Below are 23,594 nucleotides of genomic sequence, written 5' to 3' on the forward strand. Positions count from 1 at the left end.
GACTGTGAAGCTTCTTAAAAACACCCCTGAAGATCATGATTCACTCAATTTGTAGTATATACCAGACCGAAAAAGAACTTTTTTTACAAGCTCCATACATTATTTTGATACACAAGAAGGACTGAGATACACCGTTCTACAAAATCATAGACTGTCAGAACTGAAAGAGACTTCTGAAATCATCTGTTCCAGCTTGTTCATTTCACAGATGAGGAAACTAAGTTACTCCCACTCTGTTTTCATTTACAATGTACTATTTTACTAAACTGTTCTTTCACTCGATTTTCCCTCTTACTTTCCCCCTTTAATTTCCTACTTTATCTGACAAACTACCTTCACTGATATCCTAAATGTTTTAATCTCAATAGAAAATACATCATTCACAATCAACATGGGTTATCTTAAACCAATGTTTAATTACAACATATATTGTACACAAACTACTCTTTTTTTTCACATTTCATTACCATTATAGGAAAATTCAAACTTTAAAATTTTTTCCTCAATTATTCCAGGAAAAATCAATTCTAAAGTGTGTAAACTGTTTTACTATCTGCATTGAATAGTCTGAAACTAATTTTCCTTGAAAAAAGATCATAGCAAACTTCATTTTTCAAAACACCTATAATATAGACAAATTCAAGGAATGAAGGAAGGGTTAAAAAAAAAAAGCATTTTCTTTCCATTTTCAACTATTACAGAATCCCACTAGTCTTATCTGGATACTTGGGGGCTCATACTGGGGCCTAAACACTTCAAGTATTTTAACTTTTGGTTTTGGTTACTTACTTAACGAAGTAAGTGAAAATTTCCAAGGGACTTCACAGAAGTAAAAATGCTAGTCACTGGCTCTGCTCCTTCAGCTGACAAACATTTATTCGGGATCTACTAAGTACAAGGCTCTGTGTCAATGAGTCACTGCAAAGTAGGTATTATAAGGCTCCAAAAGAAGCAGTTGATAGGGAAGCAAGCGCAGTTTTAAGAAAATAAGGTGGGGGAGGGGTGGTTCAGGCTTCAGGACAACACCGCAAATGCACAGCCTATCCTAGTCAAGAAACCCCAGCATGTGGCAGGGCAAACAATTGTGCAGATGGCTCCAATCTCTTTAATTAACGTGTATTTCTTTGACTCTCAACTATCTGGCCCTATGCATACCTCTATGCACTCTCTGCTTTGAACTTTTCTACATTCACTTACCCATTCATTCAACCACTATTTATTGTACCAGACCTGGTTGTAGGATGCTGCTGAGTGCAAGACAAGTAAAGCACCTGTTCTCCTGGAGTTGAGTTGTGTATTAGGGGGCTTGGGAAGGGAGACAATAAATAAATGTGCACGGCAAGGTAATTCGGGATAGGGCCAAGGGCTGTGAAGACAAACAGGATAAGGCTGAGGGAGAGCCTATGTTTCATGTTCTGAGCCCCATGCCTGGAAGTATTAACATCATTCCAGGAGTTCTCATACCACTTCCCACTCTAAATTGTAAACACAAGTAAACTCTTTGTAGTCCCCACGACTATGCCAACTACTAGTAATCCAAAAACTGTCTTCTTTCTCTGCCTAGTTCATAAATATGCATTAATGAATACAGATTAATACAAAGTTAGTATGCTGTAACGAATGGGAAAAAACGGCTGAACGAACGCACTCAAACTGAACTAAAACCCTTTCTCGGGTCAAGGAAGCAGGGGATTCGCGCCAAGTCCTAATTAGCCACAGGTTGTACAAGGTAGGCGATAACAGTCGGCAGCTGTACTCTGACTTTCAGCGCCTCCCCTCACGGGCGCGATAACTACGTCAACAAAAAAACCACCCGCGGGGCACGGACATGCTCCCCCAAAGGAGTGCTGCCAGCCAGGCCGCTCGGCGCCTTCGCCGCGGGTTCCCGCTGCAGAGCTTCGAGGCAAGGAGTCTGGAAGAGGGGGCCACGCGCCCCAGCTCCCCGGCCCTGCTCCACCCCCAAAAACGGATTTCTCTCCCGCCTCCCCCTTAACTCCGTCAGCGCCGGAAGCAGCGAGACAGGGAAGGAGGCCTGCAAACGGCGGCCGGAGCCCAGAGGAGGTCCACGGGGAGGAGACTGCAGCAGCCAAGCAGAGGGAGCGCTTACGTTTTCTGGGGAAAGGCGGCCCCAGGACTACTTACCCCAGCGCCTCTAGCGTATCCAGCACGTCCCCCTCCATCGTAGGTTCGGGACCGGGCTCCGGCCCTCTCATGGTCCTACGGCCCGAAGATGTTCAGCGCTCTAAGGAGCCCGCCGGAAACCAGCGTCACGGCGCCAAGGTTCCGGCCGGGGTCTCAACCTAGATTGCCTAGGAGGGCCTCTGACGGGGGCAGAAACGTTCCCCGCCCGGAGGCGATTTGCTCTCGTGCCGAAAAGCGCTCTATGTAACAATGCTAACTTTTAAAAATATTAACAATAAGTAATAATGAAGCTTCCTTGTGTTCTGTCTTAGCAACAAGCATCGTGATTCTACCCAAATTGTTCTCAGCCTATCAGATTCCAGATCTCTTTATAACAAAAATCCTGAAATGAAATATTAATTACCTTGGGCTAGAGTTGTACTTAATGTAATTTTTAAATCCATATATACACGACAATGTTCCACCTTTGAAGAAGACATAAAGGGGAGGAAATATGTAACGAAATATTGTTTTGTTATACATTGTAGATGAAGTTGTTACCAGGAGGAGGAAAACAAATTACCTCGGTTCTTAGTCACCCGAAAAAAAACGAATTTTTAAGGAGAGACAGAAAGCATGATATAAGCAATATTTTTATTAGTCAAGTAAAAAGGTAGTAAAAGATAGCACCCTCCCAAGAACTGGGAGCAGGCCAATCCAAGAGAGGAAAAATGGCCCCGCTCCTTTGTTTTTCCATCATTATCCTGGCTTAGGGGTATTTCTCTGATTAATTAACAGCTCAGGTTCTTTGAGTGCTCAGGCCGATTGACAGCTCAGATTCCTCGTGCTCTGGCACGCCCATCCCCTTTCGGGCAGTTTCTTACCAATGAAGCACAGAGAAATCCACCGGAGGGGGCTCAAACTGAAATGTTAATTATATTATAATAAGCATTGGGTCAAGTTTCGCTGGGTCCTTCTCTCTTATGCGCAGCTGCAGCGTTTTGATTTTAGCTGGTTTCTTTTGCTGGCCTTCATTTAAAGAAAGTAAGTTTCTGGAGTCCCTTATCCTGAGTGCAGACTTACTTTTCTGGGTTGTTCCTTTCCCCTTCCCCTCCCCCTGCCCAGTGCTCATTTTTATCTAACTACCTAACAAAGTGACCAGATGCTTGGGTCGATCTGTAGAATTCTCTTCAACATATAGACTGTGTGTTGTACTGCTGACAAAATATAGGTGAATTGTAAAAGAAACTAAAATATCATGGGCAGGATAGGGTAGTTGATGTGATTTTCCAAAACTGTGACTAGCTCTCCATAAAGCTCCAAAAAAACCAGAGTTCCCTCGATGTACTATTTATGGAGAATTCAGTATCTATATAAAGGATGAAAAAAAATTTAGGGTTCATATGTAAAAGGGAGTCAGCGTTGAGCATAAAACCATTGTTAACAATGATATCACCCATATGAATATCCAGATAAACTACTGAAAGTTGTGCAAAATAGAGAACTAATGGTCCTTGTAAAGGACTGTCCCCTATCTTACAGACACATAGCATCCCTGGCCCCAAACCACTTATGTCAGCAATGCTCTCACCACCCTAATCATTGTTACAAATAAAAAGCTTACCAATAAATCTGTAAAATCCCCTGAGGGAAGCTTACCCATAAATTAGAATAAATTTCAATAATGACTCCTCTACCATAAACCCTAGGCTTAAACGTATTTGCAGCTTAATGTATTTGAATTTATTTTTAAAACAGAGAGAGAATTTATGTTCCGAGTGGTTATTGCCTCCCTCAAAGAGTTGAAGTCATAAAGAGTACTATTCCCAATAATCTTGGGAGACATCAATAGGGACACTTCATAATGATAAGTGTCTAGACTGCAAGATGCTGTAACAACCCTAAATGTCTACTTGGTTAATAAGTAGCCTCAAAATATATATAACAAACAAACCTGAGGGAGAAATAAGCAAATCCACAATTACAGAGAAAGATTTTAAACAAATATTTCTCATTAACTGGTATAATAAGCAGTCCAAAAAGATTGATAGACATACATAAGACTTGGAAAACATGATTTATAAATTTGACCTAATTGCCATACATAAATTACTGCTCCCCAAAGCTTCAGAATATGAATTTTTCAAGTGCATATATGTCATTTATAAACTTGACTTTATACTGTATGTGAAAATAAGTCTCATCATATTCTAAGTGTGAAATCATAAAAAGTATGTTCTCTGACTACAGCAAAATTAAACAAGGAATCAATATGAAAAAAAAAACTTTTAAAAATCCCCAAATATTTAATGTTTGGAATTTAAGCAATGTACTTCTAAATAATCAGGGATTAAACTAGAAATCAAATGGATACAATATTTGAACTGAATGATAATAAAATACCACACATCAACATGTGAAGGATGCAGGTAGACTCATTCTTAAAAGAAAATGTGTAGCATTAAATGCCAATATTAGAAATGATAAAAGACTGAAAACTAATTATCTAAGTATCAATATCAAGCTGAAAAGCAGTCATTAAATCCAAGAAAATAGAAAGATAGAAATAAAGAGTAGACATCAATGAAATGGGGAAAATACAGTAGAGAAATTAAGCCAAATTTGAGGTTTTTGGCAGACTATTAATATTGACAGACTTTTAGCCAAGCTGATCAAGAAAAGATAAACAAAAAAGAAAACACAAATAACCAATATCAGGAATAAAAAAATGGGACACCAATACTGTTTATCAGATATTAGATAGTTAATAAGATGTTATGGATAATTTTATGCAAATAAATTTGGAAATTGTAGATGAAATTGATAAATTCCTTGGGAAACACAGTTTAACCAAAAAGATAAAAGGAAACCAAATTATGAATAGCTCAATATCTGTTAAAGAAATTGAATGACTAACTAAAATTCACCCACAAAGAACGCTTTCCTGCTGATTTTCTCCAAACATTTAAGAAAGAAAGAACACAAATCTTATACAAACTTTTCCAGAAACTAAAAAAAATGGAGCATTTTGCAATTTTGCATTTTTATGAAGACAATGTTACCTCAAAACAAACATCAATAAGGACATTACTAGAAAGGAAATTTATAGACCAGATCCTCTCACGAATACAGTCCCCTGAGTATGACAAAGTCGTCACCATAGTTCAGGTCTTTTCAATGGGATATCCAAATTGTGACCTTTATCTCATGCTACTGTTGGCACAAATAATCAATTAACAACCTGTATGAAGGAATAGAAGAGAGTTTTATTCCAGCCAAGTTGAGGACTATAGCCTGGGAGGCACAGATTCAAGAAGCACTTGAATTGTGTTCCACCTAACTACAGTATGGGGGAGGCTTCTACAGGCAAAACTGCAAAGTTCCATAAGCTGTTTGTCAAGATACAAGATTGGAGCTGACGAGAAGTAAGGACACTTGGTTGGTGTCCAAAATGGTTGCATACTTCAAGGAGAGGCCTAGAGACCACACGGTTGCAGCTGGCAGCTTCTGATAAATATTCTGAAAATGGCTGGTGGTGTCCTTAAGTTTATACAGTTCAGAATATTCAAGTTCTCAGTAATGCAGGAACATGTCTGAAACCACATCCACAATGGCCACCAGGCTCCATTTTGGATGCCTGAACCACAGTTACTCCATTTTATTTTTAAATGATCTTAAATATGTCATCACTAAACACAAAAATCAATTCCAGATGGACAGTTGATATAAATTACAAGATTAAACAAAGTTTCTGGAAGATAATATAAAATATATTTGTGAACTTGGGATAGGCAGATAGTACTTAGTCTATTGCTTAGGGCTTTTGTGTCCTATTCCACAGGACATAAAGATATTCTGTATTATACTGACAACTTGGCCTTTATTAAAATTAAGTCCATAAAAAGACCCCATTAAGAAACTGAGAAGGCAAGCTATACAAATGAGAGAAAAGATCTACAATACATATATCTGACAGGGGTTCATATTCAGATTATGTAAAAAAAAAATCCTTCAAATCAATAAGAAAAAGTCAAACAAGTCAAAGGGGTAAAACTGGAAAAAAAAAAAGACGAATAGGCATTTTGCCAAAGAAAGCATTCAAATGGTCAACAATTAAATGAAATAGCACTCAACTTCACTGCCATTAGAGAAGCAAATTAAAACAATACTGAGATACCACTATATACACATAAAGAATGGCTAAAATTAACCCCCCCCCAAACCCCACATCTAATGTCAGCAAGAATGTAAAACTAGAACTCATACACTATCAACGGGAACATAAACGTCGGGGGTAAAATCAACCAGTATTTATTAATACCACACCATCCCTGTGGCTCAGCAACAAAAGCCGTGTACAAGAATGTTCACGGCAACATGATTCACATCAGCCAGACTGGAAACAATCCAAATATCTCTTTACAGTAGACTGGACAATTAAGGTGTAACCATGCAATGGAATGCTATATGAAGTGAAAATAGACAAACCACTGCCACATACACCATTAATGAATCATAGAAACACAATGTGAAGCAAAAGGATCCAGGCATAAAGAGTTATTTTTACTGCAAAAGAGTTCTGAAATCTTTTTCAAAAGGTTTAAAAGCAGACAAATAGTGATCTTTTTTGTGAAGGGATAATGACTGGCAGAGGTACAAGGGAGGGGCTCTCTGGTGGTGATGACGTTCTGTATCTTGAACAAAGTCTGTGTTCAATTTATAGACATTCATTGCACTTATCTGTATATATGTTTTTTAAGTTTACTTTAAAAATAAATTAATTTTGCACCCTTAAAAAGGTGAAGACAGCAGATTTTATTCTATATATACTTTGCCACAGTGAAAAAAATGAATGATGTAAAGTGCTTAAAATAGTGTCTGGTACACAGGAAGTACTTAATAAATTGTATCAATTGTCTTAGCCTTGGTTCGGTAAACAGTTTGAGGAGAAGCTTAGGTGGTAAGTCTTATTGGTATGTTGCATCCTAGGGGAGCAAGAACCATGGAAGAAGCAAGTGAGGCAGGAAAGGAGAGTGAATACATGGCAGTGGGTTCCCGAGCTGCCCACAGTCGGATGGCCCTGCCTCTTCACTGATGTCTCGTGAAGCTACTGCATTTCTCACGCACTTCTCTGGGTGAAGGATGAAGAATGTATCAGCTAGCTCATAATTTATCTGTCAAAGTTTGCTCCAGGAGAATGATGACTGCCTCACACTTCCAGGTTACACATGCACCGCAGCAGCTTGACGGAGTCCCAGGGCAGAAAATGCAGGCACGTGGCATGGGCACAACACTAGAATGTACCCACAAGTGGCCTCAAGATCCCAGAGCAACCACAGCAATGAGGCGTTCGGTCAGTAGCAAGGAAGGTAGCAGCAACCACCTCCAAAACCACTTAACCGCGCAAGCTGCTGCTCTGGCCAGAGCACAGTGCGCATGCGCAGCTCTGGGTGGTGCCCGAACTAAATCCAGTCTGTTCAGCCCATGCCTCACTCAGTCTCGCACTTGCTTGTTGTATCTGGGCCTAAATACCCTCCCTTCCTCCTTGACAGGAGGGATACAGTCTGTCAAGGTAGTGGACATTGTAACATCCTCAACAGACTTTAAAATGATTAGCAAATCTGAGTATTTAATAGGCCATTTCACCCTTTTCGGACAGCTGCTTCTCAGAGGGTACATGGTAAGAAGTACCTGTAAATATTTTGGTGTTTCACCCATTATCTCACCACCTTTGCCATAAAATGGGTCCCTTATTTCAAGTCAATGCTGTCATAAGTGAGATGTCCTGTGAGCCCTCAGCTGATGATGCCAGCAAAGAAACAGTGGGCAGAAAACGCAAACTCTGATCCAGAATCACAATCCTCTTTAAGATGGAATATAACCAATCTTCCACCAGGTGCCTGGCTGGAATCCCCAAAGAAAAAGCCACTGTCAGGCCCCAGCTGCCCACATGGCAGCGTTCAGTACTACAATCGTGTACTCCATGTATTTTCTTTCTTTTCCTGCCTGACTTTTCTCTTCCATCATTCTTGCTTCCCTAGGATGGGTCTCACCAATAATGTATTGGCAAGTGAGCTTTTGCCTCCACGTGTGTTTTCTAGGGAACCCAGGCGAAAACTGATAGCATTCAGTGCTTATTATGAATCTGACACTGTACTATACACTTTACTAGATTTACTAATTTTTAAGGTAAACTTTTAGAAGAAATTAAAAGCACAGCACACATACAGACAAGCACAGAATTGATCACCCTTGATGAAGGGAAACCCAGGTTGTTGGGTCAATGTATAACTCACCCTTGCTACCAGGGCTGCTCTGTTCACGGGCCCTTTAGGAAAGCACTGGGGTGGCTGGGGACAAGGTGTGGCTAATATCCATGGCAAGGATCATCGTGTCCTCCCAATTGTTGAGTGTATCTTCTGCACTAGACATGTTTTCAACAGCCTTAAGATGAGACACGAAGAACCATATCCTTTGGGCCCACTCCCTTAGATCTAAACATGAATCTCTCCCCCAGACCTCTTTGTCCCTAATTTTCCAGCCGAGACCTTTTCTTTCCCAGGAGTCAATATCCATACCTCCCACATGCTGGACTGCAAGGAAAAATTGCTCTAAGGCAGTCCCTGGGCTAGAGTAAAAGGAGGGCATTTACCAGCTCATCTCCTTCTATATCTTTCCCACTGACCCCAAATGCCCTGCACTTAAGGTTGCATCATTTTCCCCCTTTGATACCTTACCTAGGTGCCACATCTCATGTTCTGTACAGAAGTATAGAAGGAGCCAGAACCTCCAGATGTGCATGGCTGGTTGGTCGAGAGATGTGATAATGGCAAAGGAAGAGAACCCAGAACTGCAAGGGCAAGAAACCAGCTGGCCTCAGACAGAGGCCTGAGAGGAGTCAGGCAGATACATGGTAGCTGAGGTGAAAGAAGCCGCTACGTCCAAGAGGAAACCTGAGAAGGCACATAAAATTGGTGTCCAACACACCACGGCCTAAATAGCCAGGCCCAATCTGGCTCCTGCTCACCTCTCCAAATTCATCTGCCCTTACTCCCCACACTGTTCACTTCACTGGCCTCTCACCACTTTCTCTGTTGACTGCATCTCTCATTCCCAGAGAGTGCTTAGTATCCATTTAGGGAACAGAAAAAACAGAACAGAACTGGGGTATCCAGAGACACACTGTTTTGAACCCTATGAATATTCTAAAATATAGAATAGGGCCACTGAGAGATTCGCTTGAAGAAGAGACCTTCAGAAGCTCATTTGGAGAGGGTGAAGCCCAGAGGGAGGGTTCTAGGGGCTACCGCTGAGTTTGAACCATCAACTTTCCTTCTAGCTTGACCAGTTTCGTTCCCCAGGGAGGATCAGGCATTAAAACTCTACACTGGGGCCCAGTGTCTGGGAATAGGGACCAAGTCTAGAGCATCATGGGATTTACGTCCCAAGAAACAAAGAAACAATGAGGGAGAGAAGGTGGGAACTGTAGAGTTCCCCTAAGAGGCAGCTTCCTGACTCATAGGCTTCTGATTTCTGAGAGCAAGAAGGATAGTGATGTTAACAGAAACTGGGAAATTTCCAGTGGGCAAGGCAGAGGGAAAGAATAAAATGAAACGCCACTTTGTAAATGCTTCCCTAAAAGCCCTGGGGAATCCTCCCAGGCCTCTTTCAGCCACAGGGAGGGTGCAGCTAATCTCGAGAACCTCTGCCTCTCACACCACCACCAACAGGAATAATTCCACTTTATCTCTTGTTGTTCTCACAGTTTACAGACCAAGCTAACATTTCTTTGAACAAAGATTTCTAACTTGAACATTTTTGAGAGCTACTATTGCAAGGCATCATACCAGCTGCATTTTGGTTCCTAGCTTCTCTGTTATTTGCTTAAAAATGTGAAAACACAGGGATCTGACTGACTTCACCTGTGCTAGCCCAAAAGCAAGGACGCCAGCCACGAAGAACCCCTGGAAAACTTTCTCCACAAAGAAGTATCCAGGCTCCATCCTGGATTCTGAGCCAGTAAAAGAGATAGGACCTAGAAATCTACACACATTAAAGTTTTCCTGGTGATTCTAATGAAGAGTAAAGTTCTGAAACCACTCTTGTACTAAATATTTACATATATTTTGAATTTAAACAATCCATACCATAAATCAGCTAACTTCCCCTTTCAGATGTACTTTAAAAAATATTAATAAAAAATTTAAACATTTTCCAAAAGTGGGAGGGGAGGAGGAGAGGGTGAGGAGACTCAGTGTGGTAACTTGTATTACACTTCAGTTTTTCCAATTCTCCACAAATGTTCACGCATATATCCTTCTCTTACCAGTTGGTCATCACATGCAACTTTTTTGACTTCTGATATCCGCCGCTCCTGTAAGCCACCATTCACAGTGCAAGTGTCTGTCATGCCTCCACTCCCTCTCATTGTCCGTATTCTTCTAGTCTGAGCCGCTGTTCCAGCAACCAGGACTTTGTGGAGCCTCATCGTTGCTACCCAAGCCAGTGACTCGCCTGCCTGAGCCTGGCGTTTATAGGCTACTCAGGTGATCCAGATAACCAGCTAGATTTGGGAAATGCAGCCTAAATCCTATTTTCAATAGCTTGCCTCGCTTTTCTCAACAGCGCTGTGTCCCTTCCAGGTAAATAATACCTTATTCCTTTGGAAGACTTTGACACAAATCAGCAAGACAAAATATTAGTTTGACAATCTGAAACACATTTCTTCACACAGATTACCAGTGAAGCCATGCAAACATCTCAGCTCTAAGTGCATCGATTAAACCCCATCTCCCCATGCATAAAAGTGTTCAGACCCTGTCTAATAGGAATCATGTGAACTTAATTCAAATTGATTAAAGCGCTTTGTTTAGATTTCACTGGATAGTTCGAATCTGATTGGACTGTAACTGGAAATTCTGTAAAGGCAGCAGTGTCTGAGTTCAAAGTATTGCTTAAAAACGAAACAAACAAATGCTATCATGTATCAATTTAAGTTCTGCCTAGCTAGAAGTAACTTCTGAAAATGCCTTTTGGGAAAAGGAATGTTTCACACTTTTAGAGCAAAGTAAAACATCTGACTGGAAAGACATCATTAAGCGAATTTTTGTGTTCTTGGAAGCTTACCGTATCTAAACAAACATTTTTCTTCCAGTTAGTGGGATGTAGAAGAAAAGATGGACTTTAGCAGCAGATAAATAATTCGATTCCCTCTATTGAATTAGCCACTGAATTCAGGAAGAGTGTGTCAGCAGCCTTAAGTGAGCAGGCTATGGGGCCCAGGCCAAAGTTCACAACAGCTTGCACCTGGCAAGAGGTACATTTACCAATGTACGCATGCGCTAGTGTTAAGAACACGATGCATGCGCCACTAGCGTTATAAGGACGAGAGCCTACACCTGAGCGCGCGGGCCATCCGCTTTACTGCAATGAAGTGCTGTTTTGCTCCATGTTGACTCCTCGCATATTATGTGGGCTCCCCTCGCCTTCTTATGGTTGGGGCAGCTCACCTCCTCGAATCCGTCTTCCGCCTCCCTCAGCTGACAGACTCCAAGGATTTTTTTTAAAGTTCCAAGCTAGATAAAAAATATTTGAAACGTGTATTCCAAATGGGAAAAGTCTGATAGAATTTAGAGTCAGGTATAAAGATGCACAGTAATCAAACCCTAGAACTGAGACACGAATCAGATCAAAGCACAGTAGGTCATTGATAATTAAGAAAAATACTACGCTCCCATATTTCCTGCTTGAAGAATGCAATATAAATCTAACAGCTGTTACTTTATCAAGCTGTGGAACGTAGGTCCTCTCCTGCCCCCACCGCGGGGTCCCAGCAGCTCCGGCGGCAGGAGCGGCGGCGGCCGGGCAGCCCCGGGGCCCGCAGGCACCCGGCCCGCGCCCGCCCCTCCCCCCCACGACGCCCCAGAGAAAGGTCATCTCCGCCCAGGGGTCAGAGAAGGAGGAGCCCAAGAGGAGATCTGCGAGGTTGTCAGCTAAACCCGCTCCTGCAAAAGTGGAAACGAAGCCAAAAAACGTGGCAGGAAAGGATAAATCTTAAGACAAAAAAGTGCGAACAAAAGGGAAAAGGAGAGCAAAGGGGAAACAGGCCGAAGTGGCTAACCAAGAGACTAAAGAAGACTTACCTGCAGAAACCGGAGAAACTGAAAACAAGGAGAGCCCAGCCTCTGATGAAGCAGGAGAGAAAGAAGCCATCTGATTAATAGCACAGACCTGGTCTTATTAGTGGTCCCTGTCTTCCTTCTTGTACGATGCAGAGGAATATATTTATCAACTATTTTGTAAATGTATTTTGTTTTTTCGTAGCTCTAGAAACGTTTTTAAGAAGGAGGGAATCCCATTTCATCCCATTTTTTAAGTGTAAATGCTTTTTTTTTAAAGATGTGAAATCATTTGCTGGTTGTTTATTTTTTGACACAACCAGAAAATAGTGGGATATTGAATATGAGAGGCTTTGATTGTCTTGGGTGTCAGCTTAACATTCCATAGATGGGGGGTAGTGGGGGGTAGTTTTTATATCCTATAATACAGAGCATACTTAAATCACAATTTGGAGTCATTTGTGCATTTATTTAATGTCTTGAACACCGTAAATTACTTCTCTTCCCATGTTGTTTTTAGTAGAATGGTTTCCTAAAGCAAACCACTCCTTGATCTTGGCTCTTCTTGTTGGAATTTTGTGCACTCTGTAACATCTTTGGTCGTGATAGTCCAGTTTTCCTAGCAATTTTGTTAATGTGAACGATTGAAAATTTGAGTATGTGGTGTATACGACATTAAATTGTGAATTGGTGGGACTTATGATGTAACAGCATATCAACATTTGACGATATTGGTACTTGATATCCTATTAAGGAAAATTTGTTTTCAAATTTTAAGCTTGAAAGTCACTGGAATAACTGGAAAAGAATCAAAGCTACGTGATTTTTTAGATTTTTGGTACGTTTGTTAAGAATTGTGTACAAATTGAAATGTCTGTGTACTGATCCTCAAAACAACCAATAATCTCAATTATGAAAGAAAAAGATGTGGAACGTATATATAGATTGTAAAATTTTCAGTAACGTTAAGATGTCAAAAAAGTGTTTATATAGAAACCCCCCTCAAAAGATAATTTGTTCATAAATGATTAGTCCTTAAAAATAGACATATTAACAAAAGACAAAAATAGATAAATTGGATTTCATCAAAATTTAAAGCTTTTGTCTTCAAAGAATGGTGTCAAGAAACAAACTGTGATAGGAGAAAACATTTACAAATCATACATCCAATAAGGGACTTATATCTAGAATGTATAACTCTTACAACTCAACAATAAAAAAGCAAATAACCCAATTAAAAAATAGACTGAGGATTTGAATAGACACTTCTCCAAAGAAAATGTAAAAATAGCCGATAAGCTCATGAAAAGATTCTGTACATCATTAGTCATCAGGGAAATCAAACCCAAACTGTACCCACTAGGATGGCTGTAATCAAAAAGTCAAATAATAACAAATGTCATTGAGGATGTGTAGAAATTGGAACCCTCACACCTTGCTGGTGGGAATGTAAAATGGTGCAGCCACTGTGGAAACTGTCTAATAGTTCCTCAAAAAATTAAACATAGACCCATCAATTCTACTTTTATGTATATAACCAAGAAAAATGAAAACACACTTTCACACAAATATTTATACCTGAATGTTCATTGCAATGTTGTTCATAATAGCCAGAGTAGAAACAAATCAAATGCCCATCAACTGATGAATGGATAAACAAAATGTGGTATATCTATAAAATGGAATATTATTTGGTCTTAAAGAGGGATGAAATACTGACACATGCAACAACATGGATGAATCTTGAAAAGATGCTAAGTGAAAAAGTCATAAAAGACCATATATTATCATATGTATTATATGATTCTACTTACATGAAATGTCCAGAACAGGTAAATCTATAAAGACAAAAAAATTTTTGGTGGTTGCTTAAAGGTAGGAGTATTTGGAGGTTTTGGTGGGGGAGTGATAACAAAAGGGCACAGAGTTTCTTTTTTGATGTGATGAAAATAGTCAAATTAATTATGATGATGTGCACATAACTGTGTGAATATACTAAAATACACTGAATTGCACACTTTAAATGGGTGAACTGTATGTTATGTGTGCTATATATCTCAATACAGCTATTAGCCCCTTTCCCAAAATAGTAATAAGACACGTTGCACTTGAGTTGCCTAGAGCAAAACAGAGCTGAAAATCAGTACCCTTCATCTCCTAAGTACTTCTTCCCTTGATCCTTTTCTCTATTTAAAGTCACCACAATTCATTCAGTAGCCCTTGTTGGAAACTCTGTCCCCTCCCTTTGGCTCACCTTCCATTTCCAAGCTAATGCAACACAATTTCTGGGTGTAGCATGATCAAAGGAACACAGCCCAGCAACGAAAACACAATGTCAAACCAATGGCACTCTGGAGGGACTGCATGGTTCCCAGTAACACTCTTAGAAATCCCCCTCTCCTCTTCTATCCACTGCTTTTGTGCCTCACAGCTTCTCCAGCATCCACTTTCCACAAATTTCTCCCAAATTCCTCTTCATGCTCTTGGCTTTGTATGATTTTGTTCCCTCTTTACTTCTAAGTCTCCATTTTCTTTTTTTATTATTATTTTATTTTATTTTACTTTTTTAATGTAGGTAGTGGGGATTGAACCCAGGTCCTTGTACACGTTAAACACAGACTCTACCACTGAGCTATTCCCTCCCCACATTCAAGTCTCCATTTTCAAAGCCTTAAAGAACCCGTCTAATGATGACAGAACCCTTTCCATATGGGAGAAACAGTAGTCAAAGCCAGCACTCTTTTGAAATGGTGGAGGTGAAGAAAGGCTTCTCCGGATACAGAGCTTATGTTAGCTTGGTTTGTTAGGAGAACCTACTTGACAGGGCCACACCTGACAGCTGCCCAGGGTGGGCACTGCACAACCCACACAAGAGACAGCACTCTGATCCCCGGCCCCATTCTTCCATATGGAGGGACTTCATTAGTTTCTAACTCTCTCCACTCCTTTACTCATGTTTGTGAAGGAGTGAGTTATTTGATCAATGAGATTGTAGAAGGAGCCTGACATGCCCCTGTCAGACCCTTCCTCTTTGTCTTTTTGGCTTTGCTTGCCTACAGAGACTGCCCATTCTATTTGCTCTTTGCCATGTGGTAAGGAGCCTGCCTTTGTGGGGGAGGCCTGCAGTCGTCCAGCTGTGCCGAGGTCTGCACGTGAAGGTCTAATTCATAGCTGATGTATTAGGAAGCCCACTTGGCCACGGATTTAAAGCCACACTGGCCAATCAGCTATATTAGATAATAAAAGGTGATTTTTTTTTCAGTCTTCATTTAAATAAATCATATATATATATATATATCACCTGCTCCCAAACTCTGGAGCGAATGAAAGAGGTGTTATATACTGACCCTTGAAACTCCAGCACAGTATTTCAGCTTTTCCTTCAATTCCATTTCCTTCAATTTCCTAATAATTTATTTTAGCTTAAGTTAGTTTCTGTTGCTTGCAACTAATCCAAACAAATGGAAACATTATTCCACAAATATTTATCTGAAACTAAAATTTGTAATAAAATCAACATTAAATTTAGGAGTATATGTTATAGAATAATATTTAGATGCATTCAAAAGGAAAGATGTCTTTATCATGAGTCCTTTAGCTGCTACCTATAACTTCACAGGAACCTATAGCCCAAGTTTTGGATAAATCATACTCATTTTTCAACCCATTCTCATAAATCCTATTATTATTAACTTGGGGTGCCAGGTATTTTCCTAAATTATAGCCAATTCTATTCACTATTATTTCGTGGTTTATTTCACATTGATTGCAGCATAAATCTAATGATCATTAAACTAGAAGGGAGCATGATACAGATTTCTAAAAATAGATTAATTTTATGTAGGGTCTGTATGTGATATCTTTAAAATATACTCTTTTTTCTCTAGAAGAAATAGTGTAAAATTATTCCTTGCTCTAATAAATTATTATGTGAAGCTATTTTTTAAGAACCAAGTAATTTTCATGCCACTCTAAAGTGCTTGCTAGAAAAAATTATATTAGACAAGATTTAGCACTGTTGGAAATGAAGTAATCTCTCAAAACAGAATTAGTACCTTTATACCTGAAATGAGCAAAAGCATAAGTATGTCTCAGGTGTCTCCATAGTCCATTTTTTGATATAATTTGTGACAAACTTTCAATGATTTGTCTTCTTGAAATGATGAGATAGATGTTGACCCATTACTTAGAGTGATGGGGTCACTGGACATTTGCTGCAAAGCAGAAGTCAAAATAAGATGGAGAAGCATTAGAAGGACACCCTGGGTATGAGATCACAGAAGACTTTTGGAGAAATTTTTGAGTCTTGTTATATATAGACTCTATCAAGTTCGATTTTTCACAAGCAGAGAATGTTAAATTGCTGATTACCGGTGTAGATTTTGGAAGCACCAGGAAGACTCCATTATTCCAGCCACCCCAAACTATCCTCACCCATTTGCTGATCTCTGGAATCCTAACAGATATCCCATGTCAGTCATTGAAACACAAATGCCACTCAGCTCTGGGATTCACAATGGTTTAGGAACTTGGCACGATGGAAAGCACCTCTGTTAATCCTGGTTCGGCCACGTGCCAGGCTGCAGAGACTCGGGCTGCGGTAGTCCACGCCCCGGTCCTGATTATTTTACAAGCACTCTTTGAAAGAGGACGAGCCTCCCAGCATCCTGCTCCATGGAGAAAGCTCAGACTCTCACAGGCCTCTTTGAGACCAACCCTTTCAGATCGCCACTTGGCCACTCCCAGGAGTGCTGGGCCCATCTCAGAGACCCAGACCATATCATGCCTGAGTCAGTGTCAGACTTGTCCACTAACTCCATCCCTCTGCTGCTTTGGGGCAACTTTATTTCAAAGGACCCTTTGCCAGGATCTATCTCAATAGGACTCCCTACCTTTTACTCTTACAGGGTTTAGGGTATCAGTTCCTTCTGTCCCAGCAGACCCTGGTCTCCTTATGCCAGTTGTTCCACCTTCTTCCCTGGGGCTTTGCTTTCTGGGTCAGATTGCTTCCCAGTTTTTGAAGAGCAACAACAGACCACATTATCTGGCCAAAAGAAAGAGCTGTATCAGAAGAGCACTGTGTTATGATCTGGTGACAGAGTTTACTAGATGGTAGGGGGTATGCTTTCTGTTCTCACCATTCTCTTTCCACTTTGGCAAGAGAGCCATCAGAGTGGAGCAGAAGATCAGGACGATGCAGGGCAACAGATGGCAGGTGCAGGAGGAGGGCAGTCTTGGGGGAAATCATGCCAGCCCAGGGGTGGGGCATCTTGTCTAGGAAATGCAGTGCCTGGCAGTGGTCTGAGAGCCACATGCTAGACAAGTAGAGGACAGGGATGCAAGGGGCGGTAGGAGGATGCTGGATTTGTAGGAGCATGCGTGAGACAGTCTATCTCAAGAGGCAAACCATTCCTCCGTGGATATGGGGCCAGAGACTGCTTGGCTGCATTGATTCCCAGTCTTCCATTTAAATTTTTAAAACAAAAGTAAAGACGATTGGTTCATAAGGCCAGAATATTTTAAAATTCGCAGTAAGAATCACAGACTCCTATAACAGAGTTGGCAGGGACCTCAGAGTTTATCTATTCTCCATGAACTCCCCATGTTAAACTTTTCTTGACACCATCCCTGACAGAGGCTCCCGGAGCCCCTCCTTGAACATCACTTCCTCAAAGAGCCACATGTTTTGATTGTTAGATCAAATTGTCAGACTGCTAGTCTCTCTATAAGACTCCAAATGGAAGGACTCAATATCCCCACATCACTACTTACCACAAGTCTGTGCTCTAGATTGAAACAGACAAACCTACAGTCTAGGAGCAGGCATGGTCTGTACCTGTAGATTGTCAGTTTGTCCTCCAAGAAAGGGTGAAAAATAGAAATACTTTGCTACTAGACAGTGTTTATCTCTTCAGGGACAATCTCCAGGTATTCAATGATTCTGAAGAAAGCGTGTACCAAGGGAGATTATACATTTTCTCCATGAAACCGGAGTTGAGACAGAGTGTCACATACACACAAGTACCTAGTCAATATTCTATTCAATCCATACATATTAAATGCATACAATGTATAGGGCTTTATGTTCAGAGACAAAGGGGTCCAGAACTCACAAGCTAGTCTACAGCTCAGAAAAAATTTCTAGGGCCCTGAGGGCCTCTCAGATATACCAAACTGCTTCAAGGGGTTGAAAGAACTGCTTAGTTCTCTTGCAGCATAAGGGATTTGGAGCACAGATCAGCAGAGGTGTGCTCAGAGAGAGCTAGGTTTCTCAGGACTGGACCCTGTGCTCTGAGCCCACACCCTCTGTGTCTGTCCCCCTGACCTCACTTGTGTTCCCTTGGACAGAGCACGGGAAGGATTCATCTGCAGAGAGCAGGCAGCTAAGGACGAGAGAAAATGAAGAGTGTCAATTCCCTACTATTTCCTAGCTTCCGGGAGCTTTTTTCATGTAAAGCCATGGAACATGGAACAAAAAGCTCTGAAAAGAACTAATTTCAAAGAGACGCAGAAGTTGTGATTCTCTAATTCAGACCCAAGGGAGCCCCCAGCTGGCTGGCGGCGCAGCCCCACTGAGTAAGGAGCAGAAACCTCCTTGGAGCCCCAGGGGGACCGCAGCTCCAGGGAGCAGAGGGAGACTCCTGCACCCCCACCGCGACGCTTCCTGTTGCCTTAATTTTGTCCTTTAAAATTCTTAACCATGGATTGCTGCCTCTTCTCTCAAGCATCCCCTAACAGGAAAGCACCGAGTGCGGCATTTATACATTAGAAACAATCATTAAAAATAAAAGGATATTAAATGAAGCGAGCTAATTGAGGTTTCCATGAAGGGGAAGGAAGTCTAGGGTCTCATCTCAGCCTGTCCTTTTAATTGTCATAGTTGTATCATGAACAGGAAGAAAGAAGAGGTAAATGGAGCATAGACTACTCTGCACGTCGCTAGGGGGCGGAGACGTTCAGGCTGGGTGATGGATGGGAGCGCGGCGGAGGCAAAGCCACTGCCCAGTCCTGCCACTGCGAGCAGGAGCTTCCAAAGCAGCAAACTGCTCAGCCTCGTCAAGGGAATGTTTCAGAGCTGAAAGGCTTTCTTTTAGCTGCGTCTCTACCAGTCCAAGAATGAGCCCTGACTCTCCTGTGTAGGACAATGACTTAGCCACAACACCGCCTACGCAATGGGCCCAACTTTAAGAAAGTTCAAAATAAATGTAAGATCAGACAGAACCTGTAAAACAACAAAATACAGACCTCTATTCACATTACAAAAGTGCTGCATTACAAAAGCACTAACACTTTTTAAAAGGATGCCTCTGTTGCTGGATTTCATTTGAAAGAAATCTTAGTGCATTTAAAATAGGCAAAATAGTCGTGAAAGCTCAAATGCATCCTAAACAGAACAACAACAAAACATAATAAAATGGAGGATAATTAGGGTACCAATGAGATTGTAGAAACAGTAAGATTATTAACATGTCCGTATGTGTTCATACATATGGACAACCATACAACCATACACTAATAAATTTGAAAACTTAAGTAACTAAAATAAAATAAAATTTAAAAAATAGGTGAAATTACCAAAATTTTAGAAACATACTTTTTCACATATCTTATGGCATACTGAATTAGCAGGGGGAAAAAAGCATAATCTTTATAAGAAATCAGTGTCATTACCATTAATTTTTATTCTAAGGTTAGTTTTATGTGCTATGTAATTATCTCATAACGGTGGTACTAAAATATGAGATGTAAGACAATTTAAATTTAAGGAGGAAAATGCCAATTATTTAAAAAAATATGATGGACATATTAAGTATAAAAGCAATGGGAACAAAACTTCTACTCAAATTGTTTTCTCCTGTGTTCCTAAATTTAGTACTTTAACTATTTAGTTGTTTAAATGCAAAGATTCCTATTGTATTGCTGAACCGGAAATTACTGAAATCTTCAAAAATATCATTTATGAAGGAAAAATGAATTTGCATGAACCCCACACTGATTAAAGCTAAGGATGTGTACTTTTCAGGGAACGTTTGAGCCCCAGGTTAACAATCTCTGCTTTAGGCTGGATATATCATGGACTCTAAGAAAAGATGAAACCTGTGGACGCTGAAAGGCCCAGCAACCCCCAGTAGCATCTGTTCCTCTCGCCCGAGGAGAGTGCCAAGCCGAAAATGCCTTTGGCAGCAAATCTGTAGGGTCCAAGCTTTGCACAGGAAGGACCTAGAGCCATGGTCTTCAAACAGGCAGGTGCAAGGCTGAGCATCCGGCAGGTGGGCCCGTGGGTCTGTTGTCAGTAGCAAGGGTCAAGTTCAGGTTCAGGACCCCAAGTCTTCTGCTTCCTGTCCAACCCAAGCAGCTTCATCTGTTTACTTACGAGTCTTCTGAATATGATTTTATTTGAAGGAGAGTTTTTGCTGTTAAAAAGTATGAATGAGAGGATTTTAAAGTGCTGAAAAGGTTATCTCTGGGTGGTCTTCATTTATTTATTTTTTTATTTTGGATCATCAATAATTATTTTCCTATTTTTGCTTTCTGTATCTTTCAAATTTTCAACAATGAAAAAGTGTTACTTGTGTAATTAAAACATACAAATTTATATTAAAATTAAAGGATAAGCTTTGCCGACTTCTCAAAAAAAAAATGCTGAAAACAGGCCTTCCGCAGGGATAGTAGCATTTCGAATGTGAGTTGCAGTTTTCAAACATAAAACACAGCTGTTTTGTCTCTAACCCTGAAGCTGTGAAAAAGGGGAATGATTTTGAAAGCAGAAACAGGAAAAGACTATTGAGAAAAGTGGCTGCTATTTCTAGGCTGAAGTCTCCCTGGCAACACTGTTCTCAGAACCTATGCCTTCCCACGTAGACTTATCACGATTCATGAGGGATGAATCCAGAGTATTCATGAGACCCAAAGTCAGCAGAGGCCAGGAGAGGGTTGAGATAAAGCAGAGAGTCAGAGCAGGCCAGGGAGATGAGACAGGTTTACTGCAGCAATGCTGCTTGTGGTCAGTGCAGCCCTGTGGTCCACAGAGATCTGCAAGAGGATAGGAACAGAGAGGTCGCTGAGTCTGCAGCCAGAAAGTTAAGGATGAGGTTCCTGAGATGCAGGAGGGCTGAAGACCTCAGGGACTGTGGTTGAATAAAGTGTAGCTTCGAGGAAGAGTTACAAAGAGCAGGAGGTGAGCTCAGTCAGCAATTGACCAGTACAGGGAAACTGCAGCATTATTAAAAAAAAAAAAAAAAAGGGTGCTGGAAATGGGTGGTAAAGAGTGGTTTAGAGGTAAGAAACTTAAAGCCACCACCATCAAAAACAAAACAAACCAACAAAATCCAACTAAGTCCAGTGCAATTTTAGAACAAAGAACAAGAGATAAAAAAGAATAGCCATCGTTTTCCTGACTAGATCACAGAGTCAGTTCATTCAGTTGGGTACAGCAATTCATGAATGCATGAATGCAAGGAAACAGAGATACATTAGAGATTTACAAAACAGAAACAAGAAACCTGCATCAGAAAAGGTATCAAAACATCCATAATGGAAACCGGACAAAGCTGGTACCCAGAGAACCTGAGTAAGTGTCTCAATCAGCGTACATCTAAAGCAACAGTTCTCAAAGTGTGGTACCCACTGGTCCAGCAGCACCAGCAGTACCCAGGAGCTTGTTGCAAATGCAAATTCCCAGGCTCTGCCTGAGATCTACTGAATAGCAAGTTCTTGAAACGAGGGCCAGGATCTGTGCTTCAGCAAACCCGCCAGGTGATTCTGACAACACTAAATTTTGAGAACCATGGATCCAGAGGCATTAAAATCACCAGGAAAAGCAAGGAACATCAAAGAGAATAATGCCAAATGTAGCCAATCAAGAACTGAGATTCAGCCTTAAACCCCAATGGCCAGAATGCTCCTCAGCCTACCACCCTCACTCAAGCCCCCCTGTCTATTGCCTGGACTACTATAATTATATTGGCACCATTCCCTACCCTGCCCCCCCTCCCACCCCAAACAACAGCCCACATCCACTTTTGCTCACACCATTCTTTCCCTCTGAGCCCAGATGTGGCTTGAATTTCTATCTAAAAAAAAAGCAGTCAATTCACAATTCACAATCAATTCTAGTTGAAATTGAACATAAAACCATATATAATTTCTATACTATTCTCATCATGATTCCTTCATTTCCCCAGGTTGTTTAAAAAACAAAAAACCTTTGTAAAACATCACTTTTAAGGCAATGTCTTTTCCATTTCCTAAAGATAATCATTCAGGTTGTTTACAATATTTTACTATTATAAATAGTACAGAGATTTTTTTAAATAGTTCATAATGCTGTAATGAATAACATAAATTTTGTCTTTTTCCCCCTATTATGGATTCCAATAGGGAGCCTACATATCAGACCATTTATATCACAATTTCCCCAATATTCAGTTTTTCATTTTCACTTATTTCTCATACAGCTGTGGAGGTGGGGGGGCAGGAAGGAGAGGTGTGGACTGATGCAGTGGAGAGAAGAGGGGTGCTTTGTCCTTACTCCTGATGTCACAGGTGGAACACTCCTGGCCCCTTTCCCATCCTCTCATTCACTTTCCCCTGGGCAAGTGGAGCAGTGACTTACCTGTCCAGCAAGTTGGGGCTAAAAACCAGTCATGTTTGGGATTGTCCCATCTGTCAGAACCAAGCCTGCCTTCAGGAAGCATCTGTTCTGCTTGGTTTCTCCATGCTGGATGTTTACCTGGTTGGGGAGACATCTGTGGGTACAGCTGTCTAGCCCTAGGGGTCAGTGAGAAAATCTAGTACCTGACACAGATAAGGCACATTCTCCAATATAAGCTTTATCAACCACATAAGGGACTATTTCGGCCCGTCTCCCCAGTTGCTGATTATTTCTAAATCAGTTCAGGGGTCCTATTTACCCCAAACCTTCAATAAGTTGGAATAGTTATAGGAATTTTCAGGATATTTTCCAAGCTCCAACATATTTTAAACTATCTTTGCATTTTTATATGCAGTTGTACTGTGTCTAAACTTATTCATTTACAACTATTTAACTTAAAAATTTTGGCAGTTTTGCCACATTTTCTTCCGGCATTTTGTTTTACAAGTGAAAGGTCTGGAGCCAGCCTTTACTGCCGTTTCTCTGTAGGTAATTTTCCCCCTGCAAGAATATTTTTAAGTTCATTTAAAAAAAAAGTCATTGTTAATTTTTAAACATTTTCAGGTTATACCTGAAGATGACTCTCTTTTCATTAATTTTTGTGTGGAATGTGGTAAACTAGTTCCACTTACATATCATCTTTATTTGTTTTCAATTTGTAAGTTCAGGAAAATTTATCTTTGATAAAATTTGTACTCCAG

The 23,594-nt window shown here is 40.7% G+C and overlaps 1 protein-coding gene across 1 annotated transcript in view; it reads right to left on the bottom strand.

The window, feature by feature from the left end:
- The window catches only part of FAM98B (family with sequence similarity 98 member B), a 32,647-nt gene extending 30,372 nt beyond the window's left edge, over positions 1-2,275 (bottom strand). The window contains exon 1 of the mRNA XM_006201630.4: positions 2,143-2,275. Coding sequence (XP_006201692.1) covers positions 2,143-2,213 — 71 coding nt within the window. The 5' untranslated portion in view covers positions 2,214-2,275. The remainder of the gene's footprint in view (positions 1-2,142) is intronic.
- Positions 2,276-23,594: the final 21,319 nt, after the last annotated feature.

Source organism: Vicugna pacos, chromosome 6 (assembly GCF_048564905.1).
Source record: "Vicugna pacos chromosome 6, VicPac4, whole genome shotgun sequence".
NCBI classification, from domain to species: Eukaryota; Metazoa; Chordata; class Mammalia; order Artiodactyla; family Camelidae; genus Vicugna; species Vicugna pacos.